General features: G+C 43.0%; 2 protein-coding genes across 6 annotated transcripts in view; one reads left to right on the top strand and one right to left on the bottom strand.

Moving 5' to 3' along the window:
- The window catches only part of APOO (apolipoprotein O), a 62,403-nt gene extending 41,892 nt beyond the window's left edge, over positions 1-20,511 (bottom strand). Inside the window, exon 1 of one of the 2 annotated variants that reach the window (XM_084869768.1) lies at positions 20,190-20,511. In XM_084869768.1, the coding sequence (XP_084725894.1) occupies positions 20,190-20,198 (9 nt within the window). In that variant the 5' untranslated portion in view covers positions 20,199-20,511. The remainder of the gene's footprint in view (positions 1-20,189) is intronic. The other variant, XM_084869769.1, reaches the window with a different exon arrangement.
- The window catches only part of LOC311614631 (uncharacterized protein CXorf58 homolog), a 115,588-nt gene that overhangs the window by 50,481 nt on the left and 37,844 nt on the right, over positions 1-27,263 (top strand). For 3 of the 4 annotated variants that reach the window (XM_084869697.1, XM_084869694.1, XM_084869695.1), the window contains one exon: positions 25,058-25,196. In XM_084869697.1, the coding sequence (XP_084725823.1) occupies positions 25,058-25,196 (139 nt within the window). Of the gene's footprint in view, positions 1-20,506; positions 20,712-25,057; positions 25,197-27,263 lie in introns of those variants that run through there. The other variant, XM_084869696.1, reaches the window with a different exon arrangement.

Here is a 27,263-nt window from a genome sequence, read left to right as displayed (position 1 = left end):
AGTTATTTTTTAAGTGGTTATTACTTCACCTGCTTTTAAAATAATTAACACATTCTGAAAGTATTATGTGTTCATCTTGAAAGGTCTTCATTTCAAGAAAATATTGCTACAAATTTCTTTTGCTGCCCTAACCGGTTTGGCTCAGTGGATAGAGCGTTGGCCTGTGGACTGAAAGGTCCCAGGTTCGATTCCGGTCTAGGGCATGTACCTTGGTTGTGGGCACATCCCCAGTAGGGGGTGTGCAAGAGGCAGCTGGTCGATGTTTCTCTCTCATCGACATTTCTAACTCTCTCTCCCTCTCCCTTCCTCTCTGTAAAAAATCAATAAAATATATTTTTTTTAAAAATCAGTAAAATATATTTTAAAAATTTCTTTTGCTTCCAGGTTAAAGGTTGGCCAGCTACTGCTGACACAGTTAGTGGAGTCCCTCCCTGCCCCACAGGAGAGAGCCTAGGCCGCTGGTATCTGGAGGTGTGAGCTCCGTGCTCTCTGCCCTCTGAGTCTGTCTGAGATGTACTAACAACACTACTGGAGCTGGGGACTTTCCACTGAGCCGGGCGGCCCTGCCCTGGACTTTGTCTCTGATTCCCTCCCTCCTGGGTAATAGCTGCCATCCCCTTTTTCGCTCCCTGTTGAGCATTTGAGGTTCATACTGACCCCTATCGCCATCCTCCTTTAGTGTAATGTCTTATGCTGACCTCCTTAAGTCTTGATTCCCGCTTTCCATCCTTAATCCTATGTACTTTCTACATATTTCACTTTTCATTCCACAGCTGCCTATCATTTTAATTCAGATTTCTACTTTTTAAATGCTCCTGTTCATCTTTTTTGAAAATATATTTTTATTGATTTTTTACAGAGAGGAAGGGAGGGGGATAGACAGAAACATCGATGAGAGAGAAACATCCATCAGCTGCCTCCTGCACAGCCCCACTGGGGATGTGCCCGCAACCAAGGTACATGCCCTTGACCGGAATTGAACCTGGGACCCCTCAGTCCGCAGGCCAATGCTCTATCCACTGAGTCAAACCAATCAGAGCCATCTTTTATTTTCAATCTCAACTTGTTTACTTTCAAAATTTAACAATGTATAGGATTCTTTAAAAAAAAAATTTAAATACATTTTTTTGATTTTTTTAGAGAGGAAGGGAGAAGGATAGAGAGTTAGAAACATCGATGAAAGAAAAACATCGATCAGCTGCCTCCTTCACACCCCCTACTGGGGATGTACCTGCAACCAAGATACATGCTCTTGACAGGATTCAAGCCTGGGACCCTTTAGTCCATGGACTGACGCTCTATCCACTGAGCCAAACCGGTCAGGGCTGTATTGGATTCTTAATTATTAATTTCTACTTTATCTCTCCCTCTTTCCACTGTTCTTGTTTTAATATTGGGCTAAGCCTGCTAAGCCCTTTTTTGCCCAAGTTGTTTTCTTCTTCCACTTCTCCTGTTAGTCTATCCCTGGAGTCCGCCCTCATTCCCACTCAACAGCAAGAACTGCGTCCACAGGTCTCCAACACAGCCCCCTCCGCAGTCACCTTCCAGCTTCCCACAGGCTCTCCACAAAAAAAAAAAAAAAAAAAAAAACACGACTCCCTCTCCCTTCCTCTCTGTAAAAAATCAATAAAATATATTTAAAAAGAAAAAGAAAAAAGAAAAGGGAAAGGCTGTTAAAATGCGCAGGGATACCCTCAGGAAAGTGTGCAGGTTTTAAAAAGCAGCACTTTGCTTCCTACCGCCTCCCCAATCCACCACCCATGGATGCTGATGTCTAAAATAAGTGCTAAAACTGCCATTTTCAGGAGCACTTGCTCAATTTGTTGAGATTTCGCCTCCCAGTAGTAATTGCCCGCAGTTTAGCTCAAATAAAATCATGAATATTCTCTACAGGCTTGGACGATTCTTACATTGACGAGGGCTTCTAGAGCGCCAGATACACCAGGATGGTCAATTTGTAAAATTCACTGAGGAGCTGTGCACTTTTCTTTTTTTTTCCTTTTTTTCTTTTTTTTTTTTTAAATATATTTTTATTGATTTTTTACAGAGAGAAAGTGAGAGGGATAGAGAGTTAGAAACATCGATGAGAGAGAGTTATCAATCAGCTGCCTCTTGCACACCCCCTACTGGGGATGTGCCAGCAACCACGGTACATGCCCGTGACCGGAATCGAACCCGGGACCTTTCAGTCCCTAGGCCGATGCTCTATCCACTGAGCCAAACCAGGTAGGGCCATTCCACAAGCTTTGTAGGGCACTCTTTCACTCTCCTTCTGGGCCTTTTCTTCCTCTGTCCATCTCCTCAAGGTTGAGGAGTTCTTAACCCTCTTCTCAAGCCCTCTCCTTTTCTCACTCCAGAGCCAATTTCACTTATATCTAAGTCTTTAACTCTAATCGTATGTTATTGATGCCTAAATCAGTATTCCCGACCGGGCCTCTCCCTGTCTCAGGCTTGTATGTTTAACTCCCCATGGACATCTTCACCGGGTTTTTCAATTGCTTCCTCATCATGAATTTTCTTTCTCCAAAACCTGTTTTTCTCTGAGTTTCCCTACCTCATCTAATGGCTGTGCAAGCCACACAGTCAAAGAACAACATCAAAGCAACTCTTTAATGAAAACAAACTTCACAAACAATAAGATGCGGTCACGGCCTCCGCAGTCCAATAAAGCGGATAAACAAATAATCACGTCACCCGTGGAAGTGCACTAACAGACGAGGGGCAGGAGTAACAAAGAAAAGGGCATAATGTGCCGCAACTAGAAATTCTGGGAAACAACTGCTGAGAAAAGGCGGAATCAACAAGCAGAAAGCTTATGCATGCCTTCCGGCCACCCTCGCTTCTATTTTTTAGCAATCAACAGACCAATGTCAAGACTCAGTGTCTCCAGGAATAGCTGCTGTAAAGAGGAGCAACAAAAAGATTTCTGACACGTCACAATCTGTTCAGCTTCACCCATGAGCAGATTCGATTGCTCTACGGAGCAAAAATAGGCAATCATAAACCATGGCTGCTACTTTAAGATCAAGTACATTCGTAATCAAAAAGTCCCCTTTTAATATCAAGGCCAGAGCCCTGGCTGGTCTGACTCAGTGGATAGAACTTTGGCCTGCTGACTGAAAGGTCCCAGGTTCAACACCAACCAAGGGCACATACCTAGGCTGTAGGCTTGACCTGCAGCTGGGTCAGAGTGCATGCTGGAGGCAACCAGTCAACGTGTCTCTCCCACATCGATGTTTTTCTCTCTGTCTCTTCCTGTCACTTCAATTCTCTCTAGAAATTGATAGAAAAGATATCCTCCGGTGAGGATTAAAATATATACAGTGGAATTTCATTTCTCGAGCATCTCTTATCTCCAACAATTTGCTTCTCAACCTCACAACTCTTTCATGTTGATACCTGTATGATGAGTCATGCATCTCTCAGGTGACAAGCAAAGGAGAGAATGTGCAAATATGAGTCAGTTTACCCCTGTTAAAATATCAGGATAGGGAGCTGTGAATATTTTCGGTTTTTGTTTGTTTGTTTGTTTGTTTGTTTTTTGTTTTGCTTTTGTTGCTGCTTACAATTATTAGAAATTTTTCATTTTTTACTGTACATTTCCTTTCCTTTTTGTTAAATTTTCATTTATATTTCATGTCCTTTTTGTCTTTAAAGTGTTTATTTACAGATTTAACAGTACAACAGACATGTATTGTACATAAGAAAGGCTAAGCCTGGCAGCTCAGTGGTTGAGCACCAACCTATGAACCAGGAGGTCAAGGTTTGATTCCCAGTCAGGGTACATGCCCAGGTTGCAGGTTCGATCCCCAGTGTGGGGTGTGTAGGAGGCAGCAGATCAATGATTCTCTCTCATCACTGATGTTTCTCTCTCTCTCCCTATTCCTTCCTCTCTGAAATCAATATATATATATATATATATATTTTTTTTTTAATTTATTTATTTTTTCTTAAGAAAGGCCCTAACCGGTTTGTCTCAGTGGATAGAGCTCAGCCTGCAGACCAAAGGGTCCTGGGTTCAATTCCAGTCAAAGGCATGTACCTTGGTTGTGGGCACATCCCCAGGAGGGGGTGTGCAGGAGACAGCTGATGGATGTTTCTTTCAACAGTGTTTCTAACTCTCTATCCCTCTCTCTTCCTCTCTGTAAAAAAATTTATATTTTTAAAAGAAAAGTTAAAACTTGGAATTATTTGAGGGGCTTGGAACAGATTAATTCAATTTACATTATTTCTAATGGGAAAAAATGATTTGGTTTTTGACTAGCTTTCCAGAATGAATTCAGTTTGAGAAACGAGGTTCCACTGTACATATATAATCAAGGTCAGATAGGGTTTCGAGGATAATCCATTCAAAATACTTTGGTATCAAAAATTGCATAAATAAATCTAATTTTTAAAAATTCTCACCTAAGGATATACTTTTATTAAATTTTTATTAATTTTTAGAGAGAGAGGGAAAGAGGGAGGGGGAGAGACAAAGAGAGAGAAACATCAATCAGCTGCCTTCTGTATGAGCCCCAACCTGGGATTGAACCTGCAACCTAGGTATGTACCCTGAATGAGAATCAAACCCGCAACCTTTTGGTGTACAGGATGACGCTCAACTAACTGAGCCACCGGGCCAGAGCAATCTAATGCTTTAATTATTGCATTTTAGCTCTTATAAAACCTGTACATTAAAATGTACAGCTGTTTCCAAAGTCATTGCAAAAGATCATTTTTATATCTACCACTTTAGGAAATAAATGTATTTGGGGACATTTTTAAACAATGCCATTTGCCCTAACCGGTTTGGCATCAATGGATAGAGCATCGGCCTGTGGACTGAAAGGTACCAGGTTCGATTCCGGTCAAGGGCATGTACCTTGGTTGCGGGCACATCCCCAGTAGGGAGTGTACAGGAGGCAGCTGGTCAATGTTTCTCTCTCATCGATGTTTCTAACTCTCTATCCCTTTCCCTTCCTCTCTGTAAAACATCAATAAAATATATTAAAAATAAACACCATCTAATATTAGATATTCCCCTATTTATAGGAAATGAGGCACAAGTATGTTTCGCCCACCATGTTACACTGGTTCACTGATCTTCAATCAACCTTTTCTGCAATAATTTCCATAGGAAAGCATTTTCCATGGAAAAACAAAATGCTTTTAATCTGATTCTTTTCAGTTATTTAATAATTAAAAATATGAAGTGGATTTATTTTTAAAAAGGTCTTTGAAAACTAACAATATAGCTGAGTTTATTCTTGTTCTAAAAAAAAGAACATAAAACAAAAATAAACTATGTGAAAGAATTTAGGGTAAAAAAAATAATTCAAACAATCAACAATTATGCCCAAATCAGGCTACATTGTTGTCCTTAGTAAAGTGTCATAAATTGAATTAAAAATACAGAAACTAAATGAGTCCATATTCTTGATACACCGAAATAATTTGCCCTTACCCTCAAAAGGAGCATTCAGTACAGGACCTACATCTTATGTAACAAGCCTGTCTCATCTGGAGGGCCACATGCCAGACTGGTAACAGGCTTTCTCTGAGAAGGGGGTCAGAGGGAAGCGGACAATGGAAACCTGATAATTACCTTAACTGCACTGTTTTAATTTTTCTCAAAGAAAAGTTATTTCAGTATTACTTATACAATTTTTAAATAGGTATTTTCTCACCTCACATCCCTTAGGATGGTCACTATAAAACAAAACAAAACAAACAACAAAAAACAGCGTGGCTGGCATGGCTCAGTGGCTAAGTGTTGTTGACCCCTATGAACCTGGAGGTCACGGCTGGATTCCCGGTGGAGGCACATGCCCAGGCTCAATCCCCATTGTGGGATGTGCAAAAGGCAGCCAGTCGATGATTCTCTCTCATCATTGATGTTTCTATTTCTCTCCCCCTCTCCCTTCCTCTTTGAAATCAATAAAAATATATACTTAAAAAAACACATAGAAAATAACAAGTGTTGGCAAGGATAGAAACTGGAACCCTCGTGCACTATTGGTGAGGCTGGAAAACAGCATGGAGCTTCCTCCAAAAAGTAAAAATAAAATTACCATATGATCCAGCAATTCCACTTCTGGGTATTTATCCAAAAGAACTGAAAGCAGGGTCTCGAGGACATATTTGCACATCCATGTTCATTATTTACAATAGCCAAAAGGTAGAAGCAAGCCCTGGCTGGTTTCCAAAGTTAAGACTCAGTTGGTTGGGAGTCAGCCCATACACCAAATGGTTGTGGATTCAATCCTAGGTCAGGGCACATACCTATGTTGTGGGTTCAGGAGGCAACGGATCAATGTTTCTCTCTTACATAGATGTTTCTCTCTCTCTCCACCCCCCCCCCACTTCCTCTCTCTCTCAAATCAATAAAAATATATCCTCAGGTGAGGACTAAAAAAAGGGGGGAAGCAACCCGGGTCCACAGAAAGATAAACAGGTAAAGAAAATGTGGTATATACATACAATGGAATATTAGGATCTTGAGGACATTATGCTAAGTGAAGAAGCCAGACGCAAAATACTGCATCATTTCATCTGCATGAGGTATTTAATACAGTAAAATTCACAGAAACAGGAAGTAAATGGTGGTTACCAGGAGTGGGGGAAGGAGGAAATGGGAGTTGTTTTATGTGTATAGAGTTTCAGTTTGGCAAGAAGAAACAGTTCTGGAGCTCTTTTCTATTCTTTTCTTTTTAAATATGATAATGCATTTTTTAAAAATATATTTTATTGATTTTGTACAGAGGGGAAGGGAGAGAGATAGAGAGTTAGAAACATCAATGAGAGAGTCATCGATCAGCTGCCTCTTGCACACCCCCTATTGGGGATATGCCCGCAACCAAGGTACATGCCCTTGACCAGAATCGAACCCAGGACCTTTCAGTCCCCAAGCCGATGCTCTATCCATTGAGCCAAACCGGTTTCGGCTGGAGCTCTTTTCTACATCAATGTAAATATAGTTAACACTACTGAATTGTACACTTAAGATGACCAAGATGGTAAATCTTATGTAAGTAAGTTTTTAGCACAATAAAAAAATATATGGAACTAAAACAAACAAAATGGTTAAGATGGTAAAAAAGAAAAAAAGTCAACGCAGCCAGGAAGAAAAATAAACAGTACGTCCCCTCAAAAAAAAGTATTTTTTTCTTCAAAGTAGTAATCTTGATAGATCATATATTGAGTCAAAATTTATTGCAAGTATTTATATAACAAATTTGTAAAAGAAATTTACTTTCAATATGTGATCAAATATGTTTTCTATTTATAAATGCCTTCAGATCAAATTTTCAGTTTATAAGTAAATCTGTCTCAATATATTTGAAATAAAAATGAGAAAATGGTATTTGTTTAAAAGGGGGGGATTTGTGAGGTTTTTAAAAAAATGTCCAACTGAGGGTATAATATAAAAGTATGCCAAGAAATGAGTAAAAATGAGACTATAATTCCTTAAGTTTTTACAATAAATACTGATTTGTTTGGGCTATGCAAAAAAAAAAACAAAAATGGCTGGCTCCTGAAGATATTATAAAGAATTTATGCCCTATGGTTTTGCTCAGTGGATAAAGCATAAGCCTGCAAACAGAAGGGTCCTGGGTTCCATTCAACTCAAGGGCAGGTACCTTGGTTGTAGGCTTCTCCCCTGCCTGGGCCCTGGTTTGGGGGGGGGGGGCGTGCAGGAGGCAACCAACTGCTATGTTTCTCTCACATTGCTATTTCTCTCTGTCTTTCCCTCTCTCTCCCACTCTCTCTAAAAATCAGGTGAGGGTTCAAAGGAAAGAATTTACCACAAAGTATGACAGTAACACCAAAAGATGGGGAAAATGTTTTATCAGTGATGATATTTTTGGAATAATTATATTGATCAGTGACAGTGTGTTTGGAAGAAATATATTGACAGAATAATTAAATCTGTCCTCTCAAAACAACTGTTTTAATGGACACTCATTTGAATGTATACAATTGGGAGCACTTATACTTCAACAATACAAACCACAGTCACTTCAATCTGTCCCACAGTAAAGGGATTATGAAGCCAACATTTTAAGAATTCAAACTTGAACTAACAAAAAGAACTGTGTTCTAACTATGACAAACACGGAAGTATTTTATGACAAACTTTCAATTCTGTACTAGAGTAGTGGATATTCCCTAGTGTGATCTAGAGATGACTAAAGAAAAAAAAATGAGGCTGTTTTCGAGATTAACGTTTACCTTTTTCTTACAGAAGACCAACTTCTATTTTATCTTTAGAAAGCAGAATTCTCCACAAAATGAGGTCCGCAAAGCAAAGAAATGATGTTTCATCTGTAATCATTCCACTTCCTACTCATTAAAAATACTTATCAGATTTTATTAAATTCACACAAGAAGTCAGAAAGTTGTCTGATAAACAGGAAGGAAGAAACCTCAGGGGCAAAGAATGAGATAATTATTTCTTCAGACAGATTTTGAGTCATCTGGTTAGGCTGTACTGGCTTCACACAATGGGAACACAGATGACAAGTAATGGACCATGTTTCAAATATTTTTGAACTTCCTCATTCAGACAAAAGTTTACCACTGCTTACTTAAATCTCATATATATATATATATACATATACACACATATGTGTATATGTGTGTGTGTGTGTGTGTGTGTGTTTGTGTGTGTGTATAGAAATAGTATCTCAAAATCCTCTCATTCTTTTCTGAGTTGAGGGAACATAGGTTGGGGGAGAAAAAATCACAAGGGAACATTTACTTCAAGGCTTGCCTTTCGAATACTGCTATATTTTCAAGCAACTAAAAAAAAAATCTACATTTTCTAAGAGGAAGAGCTATTCTGTCAGAGTGAAGTCTATCTAGGGTTCTTTCCTAAGAGATCGCTGAGTGTACAGAGAGCGTTTCCTTATTGGTTTCGTTTCCTAGCAGGCCGCTGTGCGCACAGAGAAGGCCTAAGTCACTGGCCACAACTGCCTTGCACCTCATCGCAGACAGTGACTGGCTTTTCATCTGTAAGGAAAAGAGAACCTAAATGTTTTTTGAAAAAATAAATCATGGGCTAGGCTCAATTCAGCTACAATAATCTGGATTCATAATGAAACTTACTGCTAGAATAAGAACTTACAGACATAACCCATGGACATAGTCAATAGCTTGGTGGGAGCAGGGGGGAAGGGGTCTGTGAGGGGGAAGAGGGGACAATCACAATACTTTCAACAATAAAGGTAATTTTTTTAAAAAAGAAATAAAAATAATTTTAAAAATAAAATAGGAACAAAAACAAGTCAGTATTTGTACTATATACAACAATTTTTTTAGATGTTCAGTAACTTTATTTATTTTTTATTGTCTAAAGTCTTACATATGTCTCCTTTTCCCCCAATTGACACTCCCCACCCAGCCATTCCCACCCCGGGTAAGCCCCCACCGCCCCAGGGTCTGTGTCCATTGGTTATGCTAATATGCATGCATACAAGTCCTTTGGTTACAACAATTCCGGTTCAGAATAAATATTAGCCAAGTGAGGCAAGCCATCATCAGAGGATTTAAGTAAACTTGTTGGAGTTCCCCTATCGCTTGGTGCTCACTTACTAACCAGTTTATCCTGTTTCACAATGCAACACGTGAAGCGGCCCCTCTAGTGGCCGTTCATTTCAAGCATAAAGGAGACAGGCTGTTACTTAGAAAGGACTGGCATTTGTGGAATGGGGGGAAAGAAAAATGTACCTTGTTATTTTCATATATCCTATTTTAAAAGACCATTCAAAGGAATGAATAGACATATCTGAAAAAATCAGACCACTGGATACCCCTCCCTAAAGCATTGAACTTGCACTTGTGACTCTGTCTCTAGCTCCCACAGAAGGCTCCTCATCCTCACCCAACTAAAGACATCTTGAAGTTGGAGCCAGTGTGGGGGGGCTCTGAATAAAACATACTACATTGCTTTAACGAGTCAGAAAGAAGTAGACAAACAAAGGGTGAGTGTACTTAAAGTGCCTTTAAGACAATATTCATTCAAAACACAACTGTCCTATCTGTAATGCTATTATCCTGAAGATACAGCTTAATATTCAAAGTCACAGGCTCTCAGCATATTGAAAACTCTGCAACCCTTCCACTAAATTCTTGTGTATACAAGTTTTTGTGAACAATGAACACAAGTTTTAAAACTCACTACATTAAGCCCAGCAGGTGTGGCTCAGTGGTTGAACACTGACCTATGAACCAGGAGGTCACGGTTCGATTCCCAATCAGGACACATGTGTGGGCTCCATCCCATGTGGGGCATGCAGGAGGCAGAAACTGGTACTGTTCAAGCTTTCTAATAAAACTGACATGAAGCCATGCAAAAATTAAGAAAAAATCAGAAAGAAAAAAAAAAAACAAACGACTTCCAAGTTCAAAGATATATCTTTAGACTGAGATTTCCCCTGAAAATATCTGCCTAGTTTCATGTTATATGAACTAACTCTAAAATTCCACTTAAGCATTATTACAGAAAAATCAACTGATATAAACACTTTTAATTCTTTCATTTTAAGAAAACCTTTTGGTACCTTCTGTCATATTACAAATAACTCTCAAATTTTTGAAATAGATACACATATTTGCTATGGTGGGGTTTTTTGTTTTTTGGGGTTTTTTTTCTTATAGATTTCTTATAAATCTAGTTACTTGCAATTAATTTTAAATGTACCACACAAATAAATATCAAAATTCATTTCCTAGCCTCTGAGAAGTTCCAGTTTAGTCTAGAAAGGACATGGGTGTGGAGCACATATACATACAGATTATAAATTAAACCTTTATATCATAAAAGTCTACAAATATGCATATGTCTCATGGGGTAATAAATTCATTTATCAAAAATGTCTAGGGTATTATCTACTGTTCTCCATTTTGTCTCTGCCCCTCAACCCCATTCTTTTAAGGAATAATTCATCTACTTCTGCATCCTCTTCCAGTGTTAGCTGCATGAGAGGCTATTTGCATTTTAGAAGTAGATGGAAGAGTGTGTTACAGTGGCCTAAGCAGAAGTCAGTTCCGTATGAGACGTAAGTTTATCCAAGTCTGATCAACTTTTTTTTAAAGGGTAGAGGGGGTCTGCGACTTAATTATTTTTTTAATTGAGTTTTAGAGAGAGGAAGGGGGAGGAAAGAAGAGGAAGGGAGTGAGGAATGGGGAAAGAGAGAGAAAGAGACAGAGATAGAGACAGAGACAGAGAGAAAAACATAATCGGTTGCCTCCTGCATGTGCCCCAACCAGGAATCAACCACAACTGCCCTGATTGGGAATCAAACCCGAGACCCTTTGGTACACAGGATGATGATGATGATGACACTCCAGCCAACTGAGCCACACTGGCCAGGGCTGGTCTACTTTACCCAGTCCTAAGGCCACAGTGCTGACCTGAAACTCCAGATCACTTCAGTGGACAGGCGTGCTGCAGGAATGAAAACACTTTACATTCACACTGTGCTTTGTGCTTTACTGTGCTTTTCACATACACTGTCTCATGTGAACCTCCCAAATGTCCTGTGTGATATGGAGGGGCATGTTACTGTCCCCACAGAACCTTGATAAAGGGACTCCGAGATAAAGAGACCTCATTAAGGTCACTCAGAGACCAGAAACACTACAACTGTTTTTTCTTCTTTGTGATCTACCGCCCAACATCTTTGAAGGGTAAAAAGGGAAAAACATCCAATTACTTCTTCACATAAATAGGTATTTATGTGAGGAAAAATGTATTCACTAGAATTCCTCATGGAGAATCGCCTCAGAGATGCTTAAATTGTAAGGGGGGGATCTATATTATCTCCCATAATATGTGGCATTAAAATAATAATCAAGTAAAGTGAAGTTACAGTATTTCTTTTCCAGTTTACAGATGATATTCCGTTCTATTTAGCAGTGTAATTCTCCCCTCAGTTTGTACCAGTAACATATTATTCATGGTAAGGAAATTAATTTCAGAAAGTAAGATAGGCAATAAAGGCATTTACATCAAGACCAAACAGTGGTTGAGCGTCGACCTATGAACCAGGAGGTCACGGTTCGATTCCTGGTTAGGGATGCATGGGCTGTGGGTTCGATTGCCAGTGTGGGATGTGCAGGAGGCAGCCAATCAATGATTCTCTCATCATTGATGTTTCTCTCTCTCTCTCCCTTCCTCTGTGAAATCAATAAAAAATATATATTTTAAAAGACCAAACAGCCACAAAGAATATGTGAGGTAATAATGCTCTACAGCCCAAAATATGGTCACCTCAGGTTCCTCTGAATAGCGCTGTGAGTACAAGTGACATCTCTGTCCTTACCGAAGGAACTGATACATACAGCCTTCACTGTATTTCCTCTTCTCAAGTCAAAACATCTGAGGATTCTCCCATCTCCAGCTCACATCTCTCTCATGAAAACTCCGTACCTCTGGGTTCCATGCCACCTGAATCTCACCTCTTACTGTCCACAGATATTTCAATAAGCACAACTTCTTCAAAATCAAAGTATCATCTTCACCAAACCAAACTCGGCCTTCTTCCACTCTCCCATGTCAGTGAATGGTTCTAACAGCCACCGAATTTTCCAAGCCAAAAGCTTGAAAATTCTCCTTCTCTCTCCTCTGCCACATCCATTCAACTACCAAGTTTTGAATAAATACTTTCGGAAAGCATCAAGAACATGTACCACCATAACACTACTGTAAATAAAAAGGGGAGCCAAAACCGGTTTGGCTCAATGGATAGAGCATCGGCCTGTGGACTGAAAGGTCCTGGGTTCGATTCCGGTCAAAGGCATGTACCTCAGCTGCGGGCACATCCCCAGTGGGGGGTGTGCAAGAGGCAGCTGGTTGATGATTCTCTTTCATCTATCCTTCTCCCTTCCTCTCTGTAAAAAAATCAATAAAAAAAAAAAAAATATATATATATATATATATATATATATATATATATATTATTTTTTTTTAATAAAAAGGGGAAAAAATGCTATGACAACCTCCTACAGCCAATCAAAAGTTAAGAGGCCAAGTAAAGGTTACTAAAAGCTCACATTTATTGAGACTTGCTTTGTGCCAAGCACCATGCTAAGCTTTAGGCCTGAGTTCATTTAATCCACATAACAATTTGAGGTGGGTGCTAGTCTCATGGTGTTTTACGGGTGAGGACACAGCACAGAGAACGTTGGTACCCTGCCCACGTTCCGCTGAATTCCCACTCCTGTGTCCTTGGGAGCACTTTTCTGCTCTGCTTGGCAGGCCCTTCCGACCTTGTCTGCCAGCCTCTAAGGTCAACCCAAGCACAGTCTCCTCTGCCAAGTATCCTGATGCCCCCTGCTGGTGTTTGCTCCTTAAGTCAGTGGTTCTCAAAGTTGGCTGCAGGTCTAAAACCTAGATGCCTAGATCCCAACCCTAGAGATCCTAATGGCCTTGGTCTGGGTGCAACTGGGGCAACAAGACTTATAGAAGCCCCCCAGGTGGTTCTAATGTGCAGTCAAGATTGAGATCCAGCCCTAACCGGGTTTCTAAGTGGTTAGACTCTAGCTTTGGCCTGCAGACTGAAGGGTCCCAGGTTCGATTCCCGGCATGTACCTTGGTTGCGGGCATATCCCCAGTAGGAGGTGTGCAGGAGGCAGATGATCGATGTTTCTCATCGATGTTTCTAACTCTATCCCTCTCCCTTCCTCTTGGTAAAAAATCAATAAAATATATATAGTTTTTTAAAAGATTGAGATCCACTGCTCTGTATTTCCCCAACACTTTTACATTAGAGCACTTACCCCACTGCATTAGAATGGGCTGTTTGTGTTTGTGCTGCTAACAGCATTGTGAGATCCTGAAATGGGAGTTTCACTGTCACCTGGGGATTTTTGTTGTCTCAAAACTAGAGAGAGATTCCTGGACCTCACTTATAAACTAAATATGATCTGTGGCCAGGCCCCTGGAAACTATTTGTCCCTTGACTCATTATGATGTGTGGCCAAATTTGGAGACTCCCAGGAAGAACTAGGTCTTTTCATTTGTAGCCGCCAGGGTACAGCACAGTGCCCAGCTCATAGGTGGACCATGATAAGCATGTGTAATGAATGAAATCTAGTAATGTGAATCTGGGGATTGGGTGTATGTATTCCACATTTGAGCTTCCTGAAGCAGCACCCTGAAAAGCTGCTTCTTGCAATAAAATGCAAATACTGAGCAGCTTTTCAAACGTTTTATAATCCACCAGTGCCCTCTGCTGGCCTAAAGATGAACAGCAAGATCAAAACCGGTTCCAGTTCAAATATTTAATTGTATATGTACGGAACTAGTCACACACACTGTGCTTTTCCCACCAACACCTATACTATCAACTCCCTTGCCCTCAGGTCCTAGGTGACCCAAACTGATAACGCCCAAACCCAAATCAATTCCACTGTTTGCTCTGTCCCCACTCCCGGGTTACAATCATGATACACCTGCCCTAGCAGCTCTCAGCCTCTCACTTATCTCTTTTGCTCCTTGGTCAGTGCTCTTCCAAACCCCACCTTAGTCATAAAGTTACTCACCTAGAAAACACAAGAAACTATTCATCTACCAAGTTGCCTCAGTTCTTGCTATTTAAAGCATGATGGGGGACCAGCAGCCTCTATATCAGCCAGGAGCTTGCTTAAAATAGAGAATCTGCCTTGGCGGGGTCTTGGGTTCGATTCCCAGTCAGGACACAAAGATAGGTTGCAGATTTGGTCCCAGCTGGGGCCCATACGGAGGCAACCAATCGATCTCATTCTCTCTCTCAAATCAATAAAGATACCCTCGGGTGAGGATTTATTTAATGGAGAATCTGAGCCCTCACCTACTGAATCAGAAGCTGCATTTTAAGAAGAGTTGCATGCACATTACAGTTTGAGAAGCACTGGTTCTCCACTATTATGTCTACCTAACACCACCATTTTATGACAAATATTTTTAATGTAATTTTTTAAATCCTCACCCAGGGTTTTTTTCCCATTGATTTTCAGAGAGAGGGAAAGACACAGAGAAATATCAATGTGAGAGAAACACATTGATTGGTTGTTTCCTGCACGTGCCCCAATCAGGGCCCAGAGCCGGGGAAGAACTTGCAACTGAGGTACATGACCTTGACGAGAATCAAACCCCTTCAGTCTGCAGGCCAATGCTCGATCCACTGAGCCAAGCCAGCTAGGCAAAGTAATTCTTTTGCTAGCCAATCTAATAAAGGGGAATATGCTAATTGACTGTCACACCCTCACAAACATGGCGGCACCACACAACCCATAAGGAGGGAATATGCTAATTGACTGTCACGCTCTCAAAGATGGTGGCACCAAGTCCCCTCAGCCCCACCAGGGCAGCAGATGCGCAGCATGGGCAGGCCCGGCTGCTCTGCGCACCAGACTCCAGAGTTCCCCAGTCTCCTCAGCCCCCCAGCTGCCCAGGGCCAACCCGAGGTGCAGGCAAGCCGCAGATGGCAGCTGCCCAGCCACCCAGGGCCAGCCCAAGGGATGACCAAAAGACTGAGCAAGAAGGCTGCATGGGGCGACCAGGCTGGCAGGAGGGGGCAGTTGGGGATTATCAGGCCAGTAGGGAGGGCTGTTGGGGGTGACCAGGCCGACAGGGAGGGCAATTGAGGACAAACAGGTCAATAGGGGGGGACAGTTGGGCACAATTAGGCTGGGGGGGGGGCAGTGAGCGGTAACTAGGTCTATGGGGGGGCAGTTAGGGGCAACCAGGCCAGTAGAGGGGTCACCAGGCTTGTGGGGGGGAAGTTAGAGGTGACCGGGCCAGCAGGGGGAGGGCAGTTAGGGATGATCAGGCTGGCAGGCAGGTGAGCAATTAGGAGCCAGCAGTCCAGGATTGTGAGAGGGATGTACAACTGCCAGTCTAGACTGGCAGTCGGACATCCCCCAAGGAGTCCCGGATTGGAGAGGGTGCAGGCTGGGCTGAGAGCCTCCCACCCCCACCCCATACATAAATTTTGTGCACCAGGCCTCTAGTCTTTAAATAAAATTAATCACCCACTTACACACAAATCCAAAAAAGAGACCAGTAGACTAATTTAATAACAATAATGGGGAACAAAAAGGAAAGACTTGTAAGAATTATATTTCAGTATATAAATGTTCAACACAACTAAATTAAACATGTGAAGAACAACCCAAGTATGCAGAGGGGGTGGTACCATCCAGATGAGAACTACTGATCTGCAATCACTGTCATCCTTCCATCTCACAGGAGGGAGGGATTATCTCTCCTTTTAAAGCTGAGGAATTCTCTTTTTAAAAACCTTCCTCCCCACATTCCTCCCTCTGCCATATACATTGCCAAATCTTTAAATACTGCAACAACCACAAGACAACTCTAGAATCCTGCCCCAACATGTCCCTCCAGCGTGACAATCAAACTTATCAAACACTGTGCACATTTGCACATCTCTCAAGCATCAACCATATTAATCTAGCTTTCACTTCCATCAGTAAACCTGTATGTACCATGGAAGCTTTCCAAATTGCCCAAATCAATGAACACTTCTCCAAATTCAATTAGCTTATCTTTCTTTTTAAAAAATATATGTATTATTGATTTTTTTACAGAGAGGAAGGGAGAGGGATAGAGAGCTAGAAACATGGATGAGAGAGAAACATCGTTCAGCTGCCTCCTGCACACCCCCTACAGGGGATGTGCCCGCAACCAAGGTACATGCCCTTGGCTGGAATCGAACCTGGGACCCTCCAGTCCACAGGCTGACGCTCTATCCACTGAGCCAAACGGATTTCAGCCAATTAGCTTATCTTTCTGCAATAGAGATTGCTGGTTACATATCCAGTCTCCATTCCCCCACAGTGTTCATGAATTCATTTCTCCTGTGTGATTAAGGTAAAGTGGCCCTATCCAGAGATGATCCTGTGTCTAAGCCAATCAGAGCACAGCATTCCCTTAGCGATCGCAAAAGGTCAGGGGCAGCTACTTGATCTAAGCTGGTCCAATCGGACTGAAGAAAGAGCATAATCCAAGCATGGTAGTTTTGTCATCTCTCTCATGTCTTAAAGTCATCTTGCAACCATAGGGAAACCAATCTTACTAAGCCAAGCAAAGACACTGGGTCCTTGATGACATGTGTGACTCACAGGACTCTACCCTTCCTCTGGACTGTGTGAGATAACTTGCCTTACTATTTATTTTTTTAATATATTTTATTGATTTTTTACAGAGAGGAAGAGAGAGGGATAGAGAGTTAGAAACATCGATAAGGATCAGCTGCCTCCTGCACACCCCCCACTGGGGATGTGCCCGCAACCAAGGTACATGCCCTTGACCGGAATGGAACCTGGGACCTTTCAGTCCACAGGCCAACGCTCTATCCACTGAGCCAAACAGGCTTCGGCTTGCCTTACTATTTAAACAATTGGGTTTTCCCGGCTGAAAGTGTCCTAGTATAGCCTGTCCTTGAATCTTTCCTCCCTTCATTTTCTAAACATCATCGTTTTGTGCTTCTACTTCTCCAAAGTTGCTTCTCCAACATCCGTGGCCTCCCCTCTTCCTCTGCCTCTGCCTACTCCTTGTATTTTGGTATTCTCCAAGGTTTCTTCCATCTTTTCTATTCCAACTACACGTTTGAATCATTTCAGCTCACTCTGGATTTCCCTTGACACAGCAGAACTAGTTCCTGACATTGCCCCCAATGGAATACCAATGTTAATGTTCCCCAATTCATCCAACTCAGAAAGTCCTACTAGCCTTTCATAAGTAAACTTAAATGTCTCCTCTTTTTATACATATATATATTTTTTTATTTTTTTTACAGAAAGGAAGGGAGAGGGATAGAGTTAGAAACTTCGATGAGAGAGAAACATCAATCAGCTGCCTCCTGCACACCCCCTACTGGGGATGTGCCTGCAACCAAGGTGCATGCCCTTGACCAGAATCAAACCCGGGACCCTTCAGTCGGCAGGCTGACGCTCTATCCACTGAGCAAAACCGGTTTCGGCTAAATGTCTCCTCTTTGAAACCTCTCCTAAAATCCCCATGGGTTCCTTGCTTTTTTGTGCCAGTTCTTTGGCTGTCTGACGAGCCCTCTGGACCCCTTCTCAAAGTAATGCCTCTAACTGCATAAAACGCTAATTATATTGCAAGTTATAAAAACTGTAATGTGATGTGGGAAAGTCTGGGACTTGCATTGGTTTTGGACTTCTACTAGTGACAGGTACTGCTAATACTACTGGGACTTGTTGCTATAGCAGCTTAATAAATTAATGGCTCCTACTGAACCACACCTCCTCATATCCATGCTCTTATGGAGTCCCCCACCACATTGACGCTGGGGTTGGTCATGTGACTTGTCTTGACATCAGCAAATGTGATGCAAGCCAATAAGACCTGCCCTCTTGTAACCCAGCAACCCATGGGAGGAAGCTCAAGTTAGGCACATTGAGGAGTGCCACGCCCCCAGACATGGGAGTAAGACCACCTTGTATATAGCCACCAACTGAATTCATCCACTGGCACATGCCAGCAAAACTGCCAGGCCAACCCCCAGACAGTGAGAATAAGTCAGTTGTTTTAAGGTACTGGCTTGCAGTGGATCATTCTCCAGCAATACATAAATGACAGTTATCTCCATTCATAATAGAAGTTGCTAAATTTCAGTAAGAGATTGGTGAAAAAGAGTATTTTCCCATCAGACATCAGGGACTCCCTAGATTCTATCCAAACACTTTTGAGGGGATGAGGACCACTGGTTAAGAAGCCCTGGTTAGCTGAAACCGGTTTGGCTCAGTGGATAGAGCATCAGCCTGTGGACTAAAAGGTCCCAGGTTCGATTCCAGAAAGGGCATGTGCCTTGATTGCGGGCACATCCCCGGTGGAGGGGGTGCAAGAGGCAGATGACCGATGTTTCTCTCTCATCAATGTTTCTGACTTTCTATCCCTCTCCCTTCCTCTCTGTAAAAAATCAATTAAAAAATATATTTTTTTTAAAAAAAAAAAAAAAAAAGAAGCCCTGGTTAGGCAGAATAGATCTTGCTCTCCCTTTTACTACCACACAGTACATTGTTGATACCCATGTAAACTGATCACAGCATATCCTTTGTCATTGCAGCCCTAAAGCTGAGCTGAGCTTCTAGCACATAATAGGTAGGTGTTCAACACAGAGTAATCAAATGAATTCAAGTTGCCTGGGATCTGCCATCCTGATTAAACTGTGAGCTGCCTGAAGACAAAATGAAAGTGAATGCTTAGATGGTAACTCTATGTGCCAGAAACCCTTCCAAGTGCTTTGCCCTAACTTATAACAACCCTATGAGGCACATGCTATTCCAATTTCACTAGTAGAAAAACAAGTACAAAGAGGTTAAGTGACTTGCTCAAGGTCACACAGCCGGGAAGTGGCAAGGCCAGGGTAAGAAGGCAAAATCTATTATTCTGATTTGATAGCCTATATTAATGCACCCAAAGCACACTGCAGGAGCTCAATAAGTTTTGAGCAGTCTTTCTGAAATTTCATTAGCATTATTTAATGGATGTTATGCTTTTTGCAGACAAATTTCTGGTACCTTGTGATCTGTTTTTCAAGATAGAGACTATCATTTACTTTTTTAAGTAGTAGAATAATAACTTTGTTAAAATGCAGATTTTCGATAAAAGTTTTCACTGTACAAGTCAATTTCTTTCAAAGGACACGAAGTTATAAAATGTCAAGAAAGAGGTCGACTTGTCCACACTAAATAATGTTCACTAAGCAGGGGAGCAAAACTCCGGCTTCCCCCCTCCCCCAACTTCTCCTAGGCCAGCGACCCCCACATCCTTCTCAAGAGGGTGGCCCTCCCCCATTCATACACAAGGTTCTGAAATCTGACCCTGCCAAGCAACCAAAGCCGAACCCCGCAGAGCCCCGAGTTGGCCTCATTCTACCCACAAACCCAGGAGGGCACAGCGGGGAGAGGGTGGGTACTTTGGGGGGTACTTTAATTTTTCAAAGTGTTTTATTCACGAGAATACGACCCAAATGGCCCCACCCACCCTCCCCGGAGTCTCACGCCTCCGCCCGGCAGCCGTTGGCTCCGAGCGGACAGGTGAATGAACCGCGGCACCAAGATGCAGCCGGCCCGGAGGCGGGAAAAACCTCAGGGCCAGTAGGCCTGGTCCCCAGAGAGGCTCCGGGACACCGGGAGGGAGCGGTGACAGATGTGACCCGGCTCCACGCTCTCACCTTGAACATGTCGCTGGCAACCGCGGCTCTGGCGGGGTCACCCCGACCTAGGCCCCGCCCACTAGAACGAGGCGGCTACGGCAGCCGGATAGGGCCCTGATTCTTCCAACCGCCAGACGGCCGCGGAGCGGGTGGTTGTCTTGGTACAGCCAAGTTGGTCCCGCGAAAGCTTAGTTCGGAAGCGACGGTTAGAAGCGACGTCGCTAAGCTGCAGCGCGTCGCGCGTCGCGCCTCGCGCGACCGGCGCGCTTAAGCCCGCCTCCCGCAGGCTCCGCCCCTGCGCAGGTGGTTGCTAGGCGACCAGAAAGCGCCTGCTCAGTGTGGGAGCACGGAGGGAGGCGCAGGATGCCTCGCGGCACTAGGACGAGGCTTTCGCCGTTCTGATTGGCTGCCCTGCGGCGTGGGCTGAGAATCTTGTGCGCGAGGCCTCCGGGCGAGGGCGCCCGAACGGCCTCGGGCAGCTCGGAAAGCCTCGGACCCGGAGCCGCCGACTTCGGGGCGCCTGGATTTACCTCTCAAAAGGTTTTTAGATATATATATTTTTTTACCTTGGCTGGAGTTTCTGAGGTCTTAAATAAGGTGACCAGACATCCCGCTTTTGGCGGGACAGTCCCGATTTTGAACAATGCGTCCCGCGGCGTTTTAAAGAATTGGGACTTTTTTTTAAAACGCCGCGGGACGCGGGACAAATTGTTAAAAATCGAGACGTCTGGTCACCTTAATCTTAAACTAATTTGCTATGTCCTTTAGTCTCTAAAGGCCCTAACCTTTTGTTTTCTCTTTGATATACTAAGTGCATGCCCTTCACTAGGAATCCCTTAATACTAGTAGAAATAAGTAATATCCTATGCACAAGGATAGTAAGCTCTCACACGGCGTTTACTACAGTATGTACCCAGTTCAGCCCTCAACTACTTACACATACTTAACTAATCTTTTGGACAACCAAAGTAGATGGGCATGATTCTTTTTCCCAACCTAATAGATGATAAAACTGAGGCACAGAGAAGTAATTTGTACAAGGCCACACAGAAGGAAAGTGGGAAGCCAGGATCAAACCTAGTCTACCTTTAAAACCTGTGATCTCACACAAATAATTGGTATAATGTGCCATAATGGGGCGGTGTATGTGTTCATATTTCATCCTGTGTTTCATGCCCTAACCCCATAGAAAGTGTAAAGCCATCCAGGCAGCCATCTGGAAGATGTGGGAGGTTTGTGTGGTGGCATGTCACTGCCCTCCAGTCAAAGACCACTGGGAACACCAGTATAGTTTAACAACTTGGGTCTATTTCTCATTGCTGCAAGGAAAACGCACACTTTGGGACACAGTGGGGCATCTCAGTAAGAGGGTGTTATAAAGATTTATTATAGGATTTGGGCTTTGGGTGATTTGGGGGGCCAGTTAAAGGAAATGGGGCTTTGCTCTGGATTGGGTATGGTTAGGAAGCCAGTGTAACACCAAATCCCAGCTGTGAGTACCAGGCCAGTTCCCAGATGTTAAAGGCTGTTTTTCTCCTTCTGAAGTGAATTGTATGTTCCAAGCTACCCCCATCCACATACTTAAAGAGAAATATTGAGAAGACTCTGAAGGCTCTGCATTAGTAGTAGAATGACATCTTATATAATAAAAACCTGATATGCAAATTGATCGTCACTCCAACACACAAGATAGCTGCCCCCAAGTGGTCAAAGATGGCCACCACAAGATGGCCAGCAGGGGAAGGCAGTTGGGAGGGACCAGGCCAGCAGAGGAGGGCAGTTGGGAAGGATAAGGTCTGCAGGGAAGGGCAGTTGTGGGAGACCAGGCCTGCAAGGGTGGGCAGTTGAGGGTGACCAGGCCTGCAGGGGAGGACAGTTAGGGGTGACCAGGCTGACGGGGGAGGGCAGTTAGGGGCGACCAGGCCAGCAAGGGAGGGTAGTTAGGGGTGACCAGGCCAGCAGGGGAGGGCAGTTAGGGGTGACCAAGCTGGCAGGGGTGGACAGTTAGGGGCAATTGGGCTAGCAGGGGAGTAGTTAGATGTTGATCAGGCTGGCAGAGGAGTGGTTAGGAGGTGATCAAGCTGACAGGCAGAAGCGGTTAGGGGCAATCAGGCAGGCAGGCAGGCACTCGAATGGTTGGGAGCGAGCAGTCCTGGATTGTGAGAGGGATGTCCCAGATTGGAGCTGGTGCAGGCTGGGCTGAGAACCGCCCCCCTTGCATGAATTTCATGCACTGGGCCTCTAGTATGTATATAAAAATGTGAAGTATAGTGATAAATTAGGGCAGGAGTTTTTAATTTGGGAAGTATGTGAACTTGGATGGGGGAAAATTACAACTTGATTTTTACTAACCTCTAACTGAACTTTACCATTTCTTTCTATTATAGTGCAGGCAACAAACCATGGTAATATCAACAGTACCTGTGACTTGGTCATTAAGAGAAAGCACATGTCTTCATATCATGTTTTAGTCATGGAAGATTTCTTGAGATATCATTTCTACTCATTTACCACTTCATAAGTACAGTAGTGATTAGAACTCTCCTTTTATTAAATGCAGAAAGAAGGCACATATTTCTGTAATTTTTTTTAAAAATATTGCGACAATGATTTCAATATAATTGAAGTTTTCTGGAATCCTATATATATATTATGTTGTGCCTTTTTAAAAACATAGTTCTTCCTCTTGCCGAAACCGGTTTGGCTCAGTGGATAGAGCGTCGGTCTGTGGACTGAAGGGTCCAGGGTTCGATTCCAGTCATGAGAATGTACCTTGGTTGTGGGCACATCCCCAGTAGGGGGTGTGCAGGAGGCAGCTGGTCGATGGTTCTCTCTCATCGATGTTTCTAGCTCTCTATCCCTCTCCCTTCCTCTCTGTAAAAAATCAATAAAATATATATATTTAAATAAATTTAAAAAAAAAAAAAACATAGTTCTTGGAAGGAGTCTGCCCATAGGGATTTACAATACCAAAAGAAAAGATAAAGATAAAGAGCCCTGGCTGGTTTAGCTCAGTGGATAAAGGGTCCCACGTTCAATTCTGGTCAAGAGCATGTACCTTGGTTACAGGCACATTCCCAGTATGGGGTGTGCAGGAGGCAGCTGATGGATGTTTCTCTCTCATCGATGTTTCTAACTCTCTCTCCTTCCCCCTTCCTCTCTGTAAAAAATCAGTAAAATAGATTTGAAAAGATAAAGAGCCCCTGGTTTAGTAGAAAAGACTAAGCAGTGACTAAGAATTTGGGAACTTCATCCAAACTGGAGTAATGCTTCAAAGGATAGAAAATCAGAGATGGAATCAGGTCATTTAGTACAGTGGTTGGCAAACTCATTAGTCAACAGAGCGGCAAACCGAGGCTCGTGAGCCACATGTGGCTCGCGAGCCGCAGTTTGCCGACCACTGATTTAGTACACTATCTCATTTTACCAAGGTGGGAACTGTGTAACTGAGAGTTTCAGGCAGCAGTCACCCACCGGTGGTCCACAGACCACTGGTGATCCATGAGGTCTGAAAGGTTGGCGACCACTGGTTTAAGGGACTTGCCCAAAGTTTTGCAGCTATTCCGTGGCAAACCCAAAGTGGAAATTTTTTAGACTAGCATGTGAAAACCCTTCACTCTGCTAGGCATTGGGGATTCCGTAGTTAGCAATATGCCTCCTGCCTTCAATGAACTTGGGATGACAGCCAAGAAAACAAATTATAATGCAATAGGAGAAGTACTATAAAAGAAAAACATGTACAGCACTATGGGACCTTGGAGATCGGAGTGAGAAGTTCTGTGAAAAAAAAAAAAAAAGATGGAAAACAAGAGAAGAGGCATCAGTTAGCTGGGGTCTCCAAGGATGACTTGGTGTTTGCTGGTGGCGGGGAAGTCATTTCGGGCAGAGGACATAGCCTGATCAGCAGTCCAGAGTTGTAAAACATTGACTGGTTTGGGCAAGAAGTTCCTGTTCTCACAGAGTGTAGTGAGGAATGCTGATGAAAGTTGGTATTTTGAGGTTTGAGAGAGAATGGAACTGGATTGTGAAAAGGCTGGAATGGCATACTTGGGAGTCTGGACTTCAGCTTGGAGGAAATGAGGTGTCCCTGAAAGCTTTTGTTTTATTTTTTAATAAATTTTATTAACTTCAGCCGAAACCGGTTTGGCTCAGTGGATAGAGCGGAGGCCTGCGGACTGGAAGGTCCCAGGTTTGATTCCGGTCAAGGGCATGTACCTTGGTTGCGGGCACATCCCCACTAGGGGGTGTGCAAGAGGCAGCTGATCCATGATTCTAACTCTCTATCCCTCTCTCTTCCTCTCTGTAAAAAATCAAGAAAATATATTTAAAAAAATAAAAATAAATAAATAAATTTTATTGACTTCAGAGAGGAAGGGAGAGGGAGAGAGAGATAGAAACATCAATGATGAGAGAGAATCATTGATTGGCTGCCTCCTGCTCACCCCACACGGGGGATGGAGGCCACAACCCAGCCATGTGCCCTGACTCAGAATCTAACCGTGACCTCCTGGTTCATAGGTTGATGCTCAGCCACTGAGCCACTGTGGCCAGGCCCTAAAATATTTTAAGTTGGGAAGTGATAAGGTTGGGGTATTGCTCCAGAAAGTTAACTCCAGCTGCAGGGTGTACAGAATAGGAGGGCGAAGAGCCTGGAGACAGGGAAACCAGTTAGAAGGCGATTGGATAGATCCCTTTGTCTTTCCCATATTCCTCATGATATTTTTAGTACACAAAGACTATAAACTGTAAGCAATATTAAGAGATACATGATGCCTTCCTTTTTAAGGGTTCTGGAATTAGTACAACAGTCAATGACACTTGAGTCTCATCCAAATAGTGTAATAATACAGATTATGATCTCAAATGCTTAATTTGTATACTTTCAGATTACTTCACTATAAGAAAAATGAGTAGTTCCTCAAAGATTGAGGCCACTAGTAACGAAAAATCAGTTCATCCAACGATGGTAAAAGGCCACAAAAAACATCCTTTTCCACGTACTAGAAAGACAAGGCCAGTACGACCGTAAGTAGCCAAATTTCGCCTTGTATCATTTTCCACAGCTGGACAGTTTACATATGGTATTTACTTAGCTAACATCAAACACTTCTTGGTTTTTTTTTTAAATATATTTTATTGATTTTGTACAGAGAGGAAGGGAGAGAAATAGAGAGTTAGAAACATCGATGAGAGAGAGTCATCGATCTGCTGCCTCTTGCACACCCCCTACTGGGGATATGCCCGCAACCAAGGTACATGCCCTTGCCCGGAATCGAACCTGGGACCCTTCAGTCCCCAAGCTGACGCTCTATCCACTGAGCCAAACCAGTCCCGGCAAACACTTCTTGTTTTGTAAATTATAGATTTTTGTGTATTTAAATTACTTTTGAACTGGGTAATTATTATAATTACTAGAGGCTCGGTGCACGAAATTTGTGCTCTCGGTGGGTGGAAGGTCCCTCAGCCTGGCCTGTGCAATCCAGGAGCCCTCGGGAGATGTCCACTGATGAGGGAGCGAGCGAGCCTAAGCCAGCAGTCGGACATCCTTAGCGCTGCCACAGAGGCAGGAGAGGCTCCTGCCACCACGGCTGCACTCACCAGCTGTGAGCCCACCTCAGGGCTTCTGGCTGAGCAGAGCTCCCCCTGTGGGAGCGCACTGACCACCAGGGGGCAGCTCCTGCATTGAGCATCTGCCCCCTGGTGGTCAGTGTGCGTCATAGCGACCAGTTGTTCTGCCTTTCAGTCGATTTGCATATTAGCCTTTTATTACATAGGATAGGATTTCATAATTTATAAAGCATGTTAACGCACATCTCTTTGATCCCAACACAACCCTATAAAGCTGTCTTGTTACATTTTATAAATGAGGAAGCCCCAACTGGGAGAAGGTAGGTGGCTTGCAGAAGGTTAGACGGCTAATAAATGGCATGGGCTCGGAGTCAAAGGACTGTTTCCATATTCTGGGCCTTTTCCACTCTACACCTTGTAGCCTGCGTTTTGCCAACCAACAGTGACGCTATACAGGGAATACTCTCTTTGTGCCTGTAGCCCTGTGGGGTTGGGAGGTTGGGGAGAAGGAGATCCCTGTGGCCTGCCAGTGCTGGGATGTGAACAAACGTAAAATAATGACCTGGCCTGACTAGGATGAACCTGGTTTAAGCATAGATCACAAAGGAGCTTCTTTTCTAGGGCTGGTCATCGGCTCTCAGGAGAGACTTGGGCCTACTATAAACCTCAACAATTCCACATTGTATTTCCTTAGCACTTGAATTAGTTGGGCGGTGTCTTTTTGTTAATCCTCACCTGAGGATATTTTTCCATTGATTTTTTTTTAAATATATTTTACTGATTTTTTACAGAGAGGAAGGGAGAGGGATAGAGAGCCAGAAACATCGATGAGAGAGAAATATCGACCAGCTGCCTCCTGCACAGCCCCCACTAGGGATGTGCCCGCAACCAATGGTCATGCCCTTAACCGGATTCGAACCTGGGACCTTTCAGTACGCAGACTGAGGCTCTATCCACTGAGCCAAACCGGTTTCGGCTGCATTGATTTTTAGAGAGGGAAAGACAGAGAGATATATCGATGGGAGAGAAACACATCGATTGGTTGCCTGCTGCACGCACCCCAACCAGGGCCCTTGACCAGAATTGAACCCGGGCCTTTTGGTCCGCAGTCCAACGCTCTATCCACTGAGCCAAACCGGCTAGGACAGTTGGACAGTGTTTTTAAGAACTAACTACAGCAAAAATCATTTTAGGTCATGGATGTTTTTAGAAAACAAGTTTGTCTCCTCACACATTATTATAATATATATGCCTTTTGATGATAAAATTTTAGCCAGAATGATTTTTTAATCTCCATGAAAATCTTCTCAAGTATTTCATATCCTCATTCTAACTACCTTGTTTCCCCGAAAATAATACAGTGTCTTATATTAATTTTTGCTCCCAAAGATGCGCTAGGTCTTATTTTCAGGGGATGTCTTATTTTTCCATGAAGAAGAATACGGTACACATTTATTGTTAAATGAAAATAAAGGAAATTTATTACCTGTATACGGTACGGCAGTACGGTAGTTGTCAACACAA

The sequence above is a fragment of the Pipistrellus hanaki genome (assembly GCF_964339955.1).
Source record: "Pipistrellus hanaki genome assembly, chromosome: X".
Lineage (NCBI taxonomy): Eukaryota > Metazoa > Chordata > Mammalia > Chiroptera > Vespertilionidae > Pipistrellus > Pipistrellus hanaki.
Note: the sequence above shows the minus strand (reverse complement) of the source record. Positions and strands in the feature narration are given on the sequence as shown.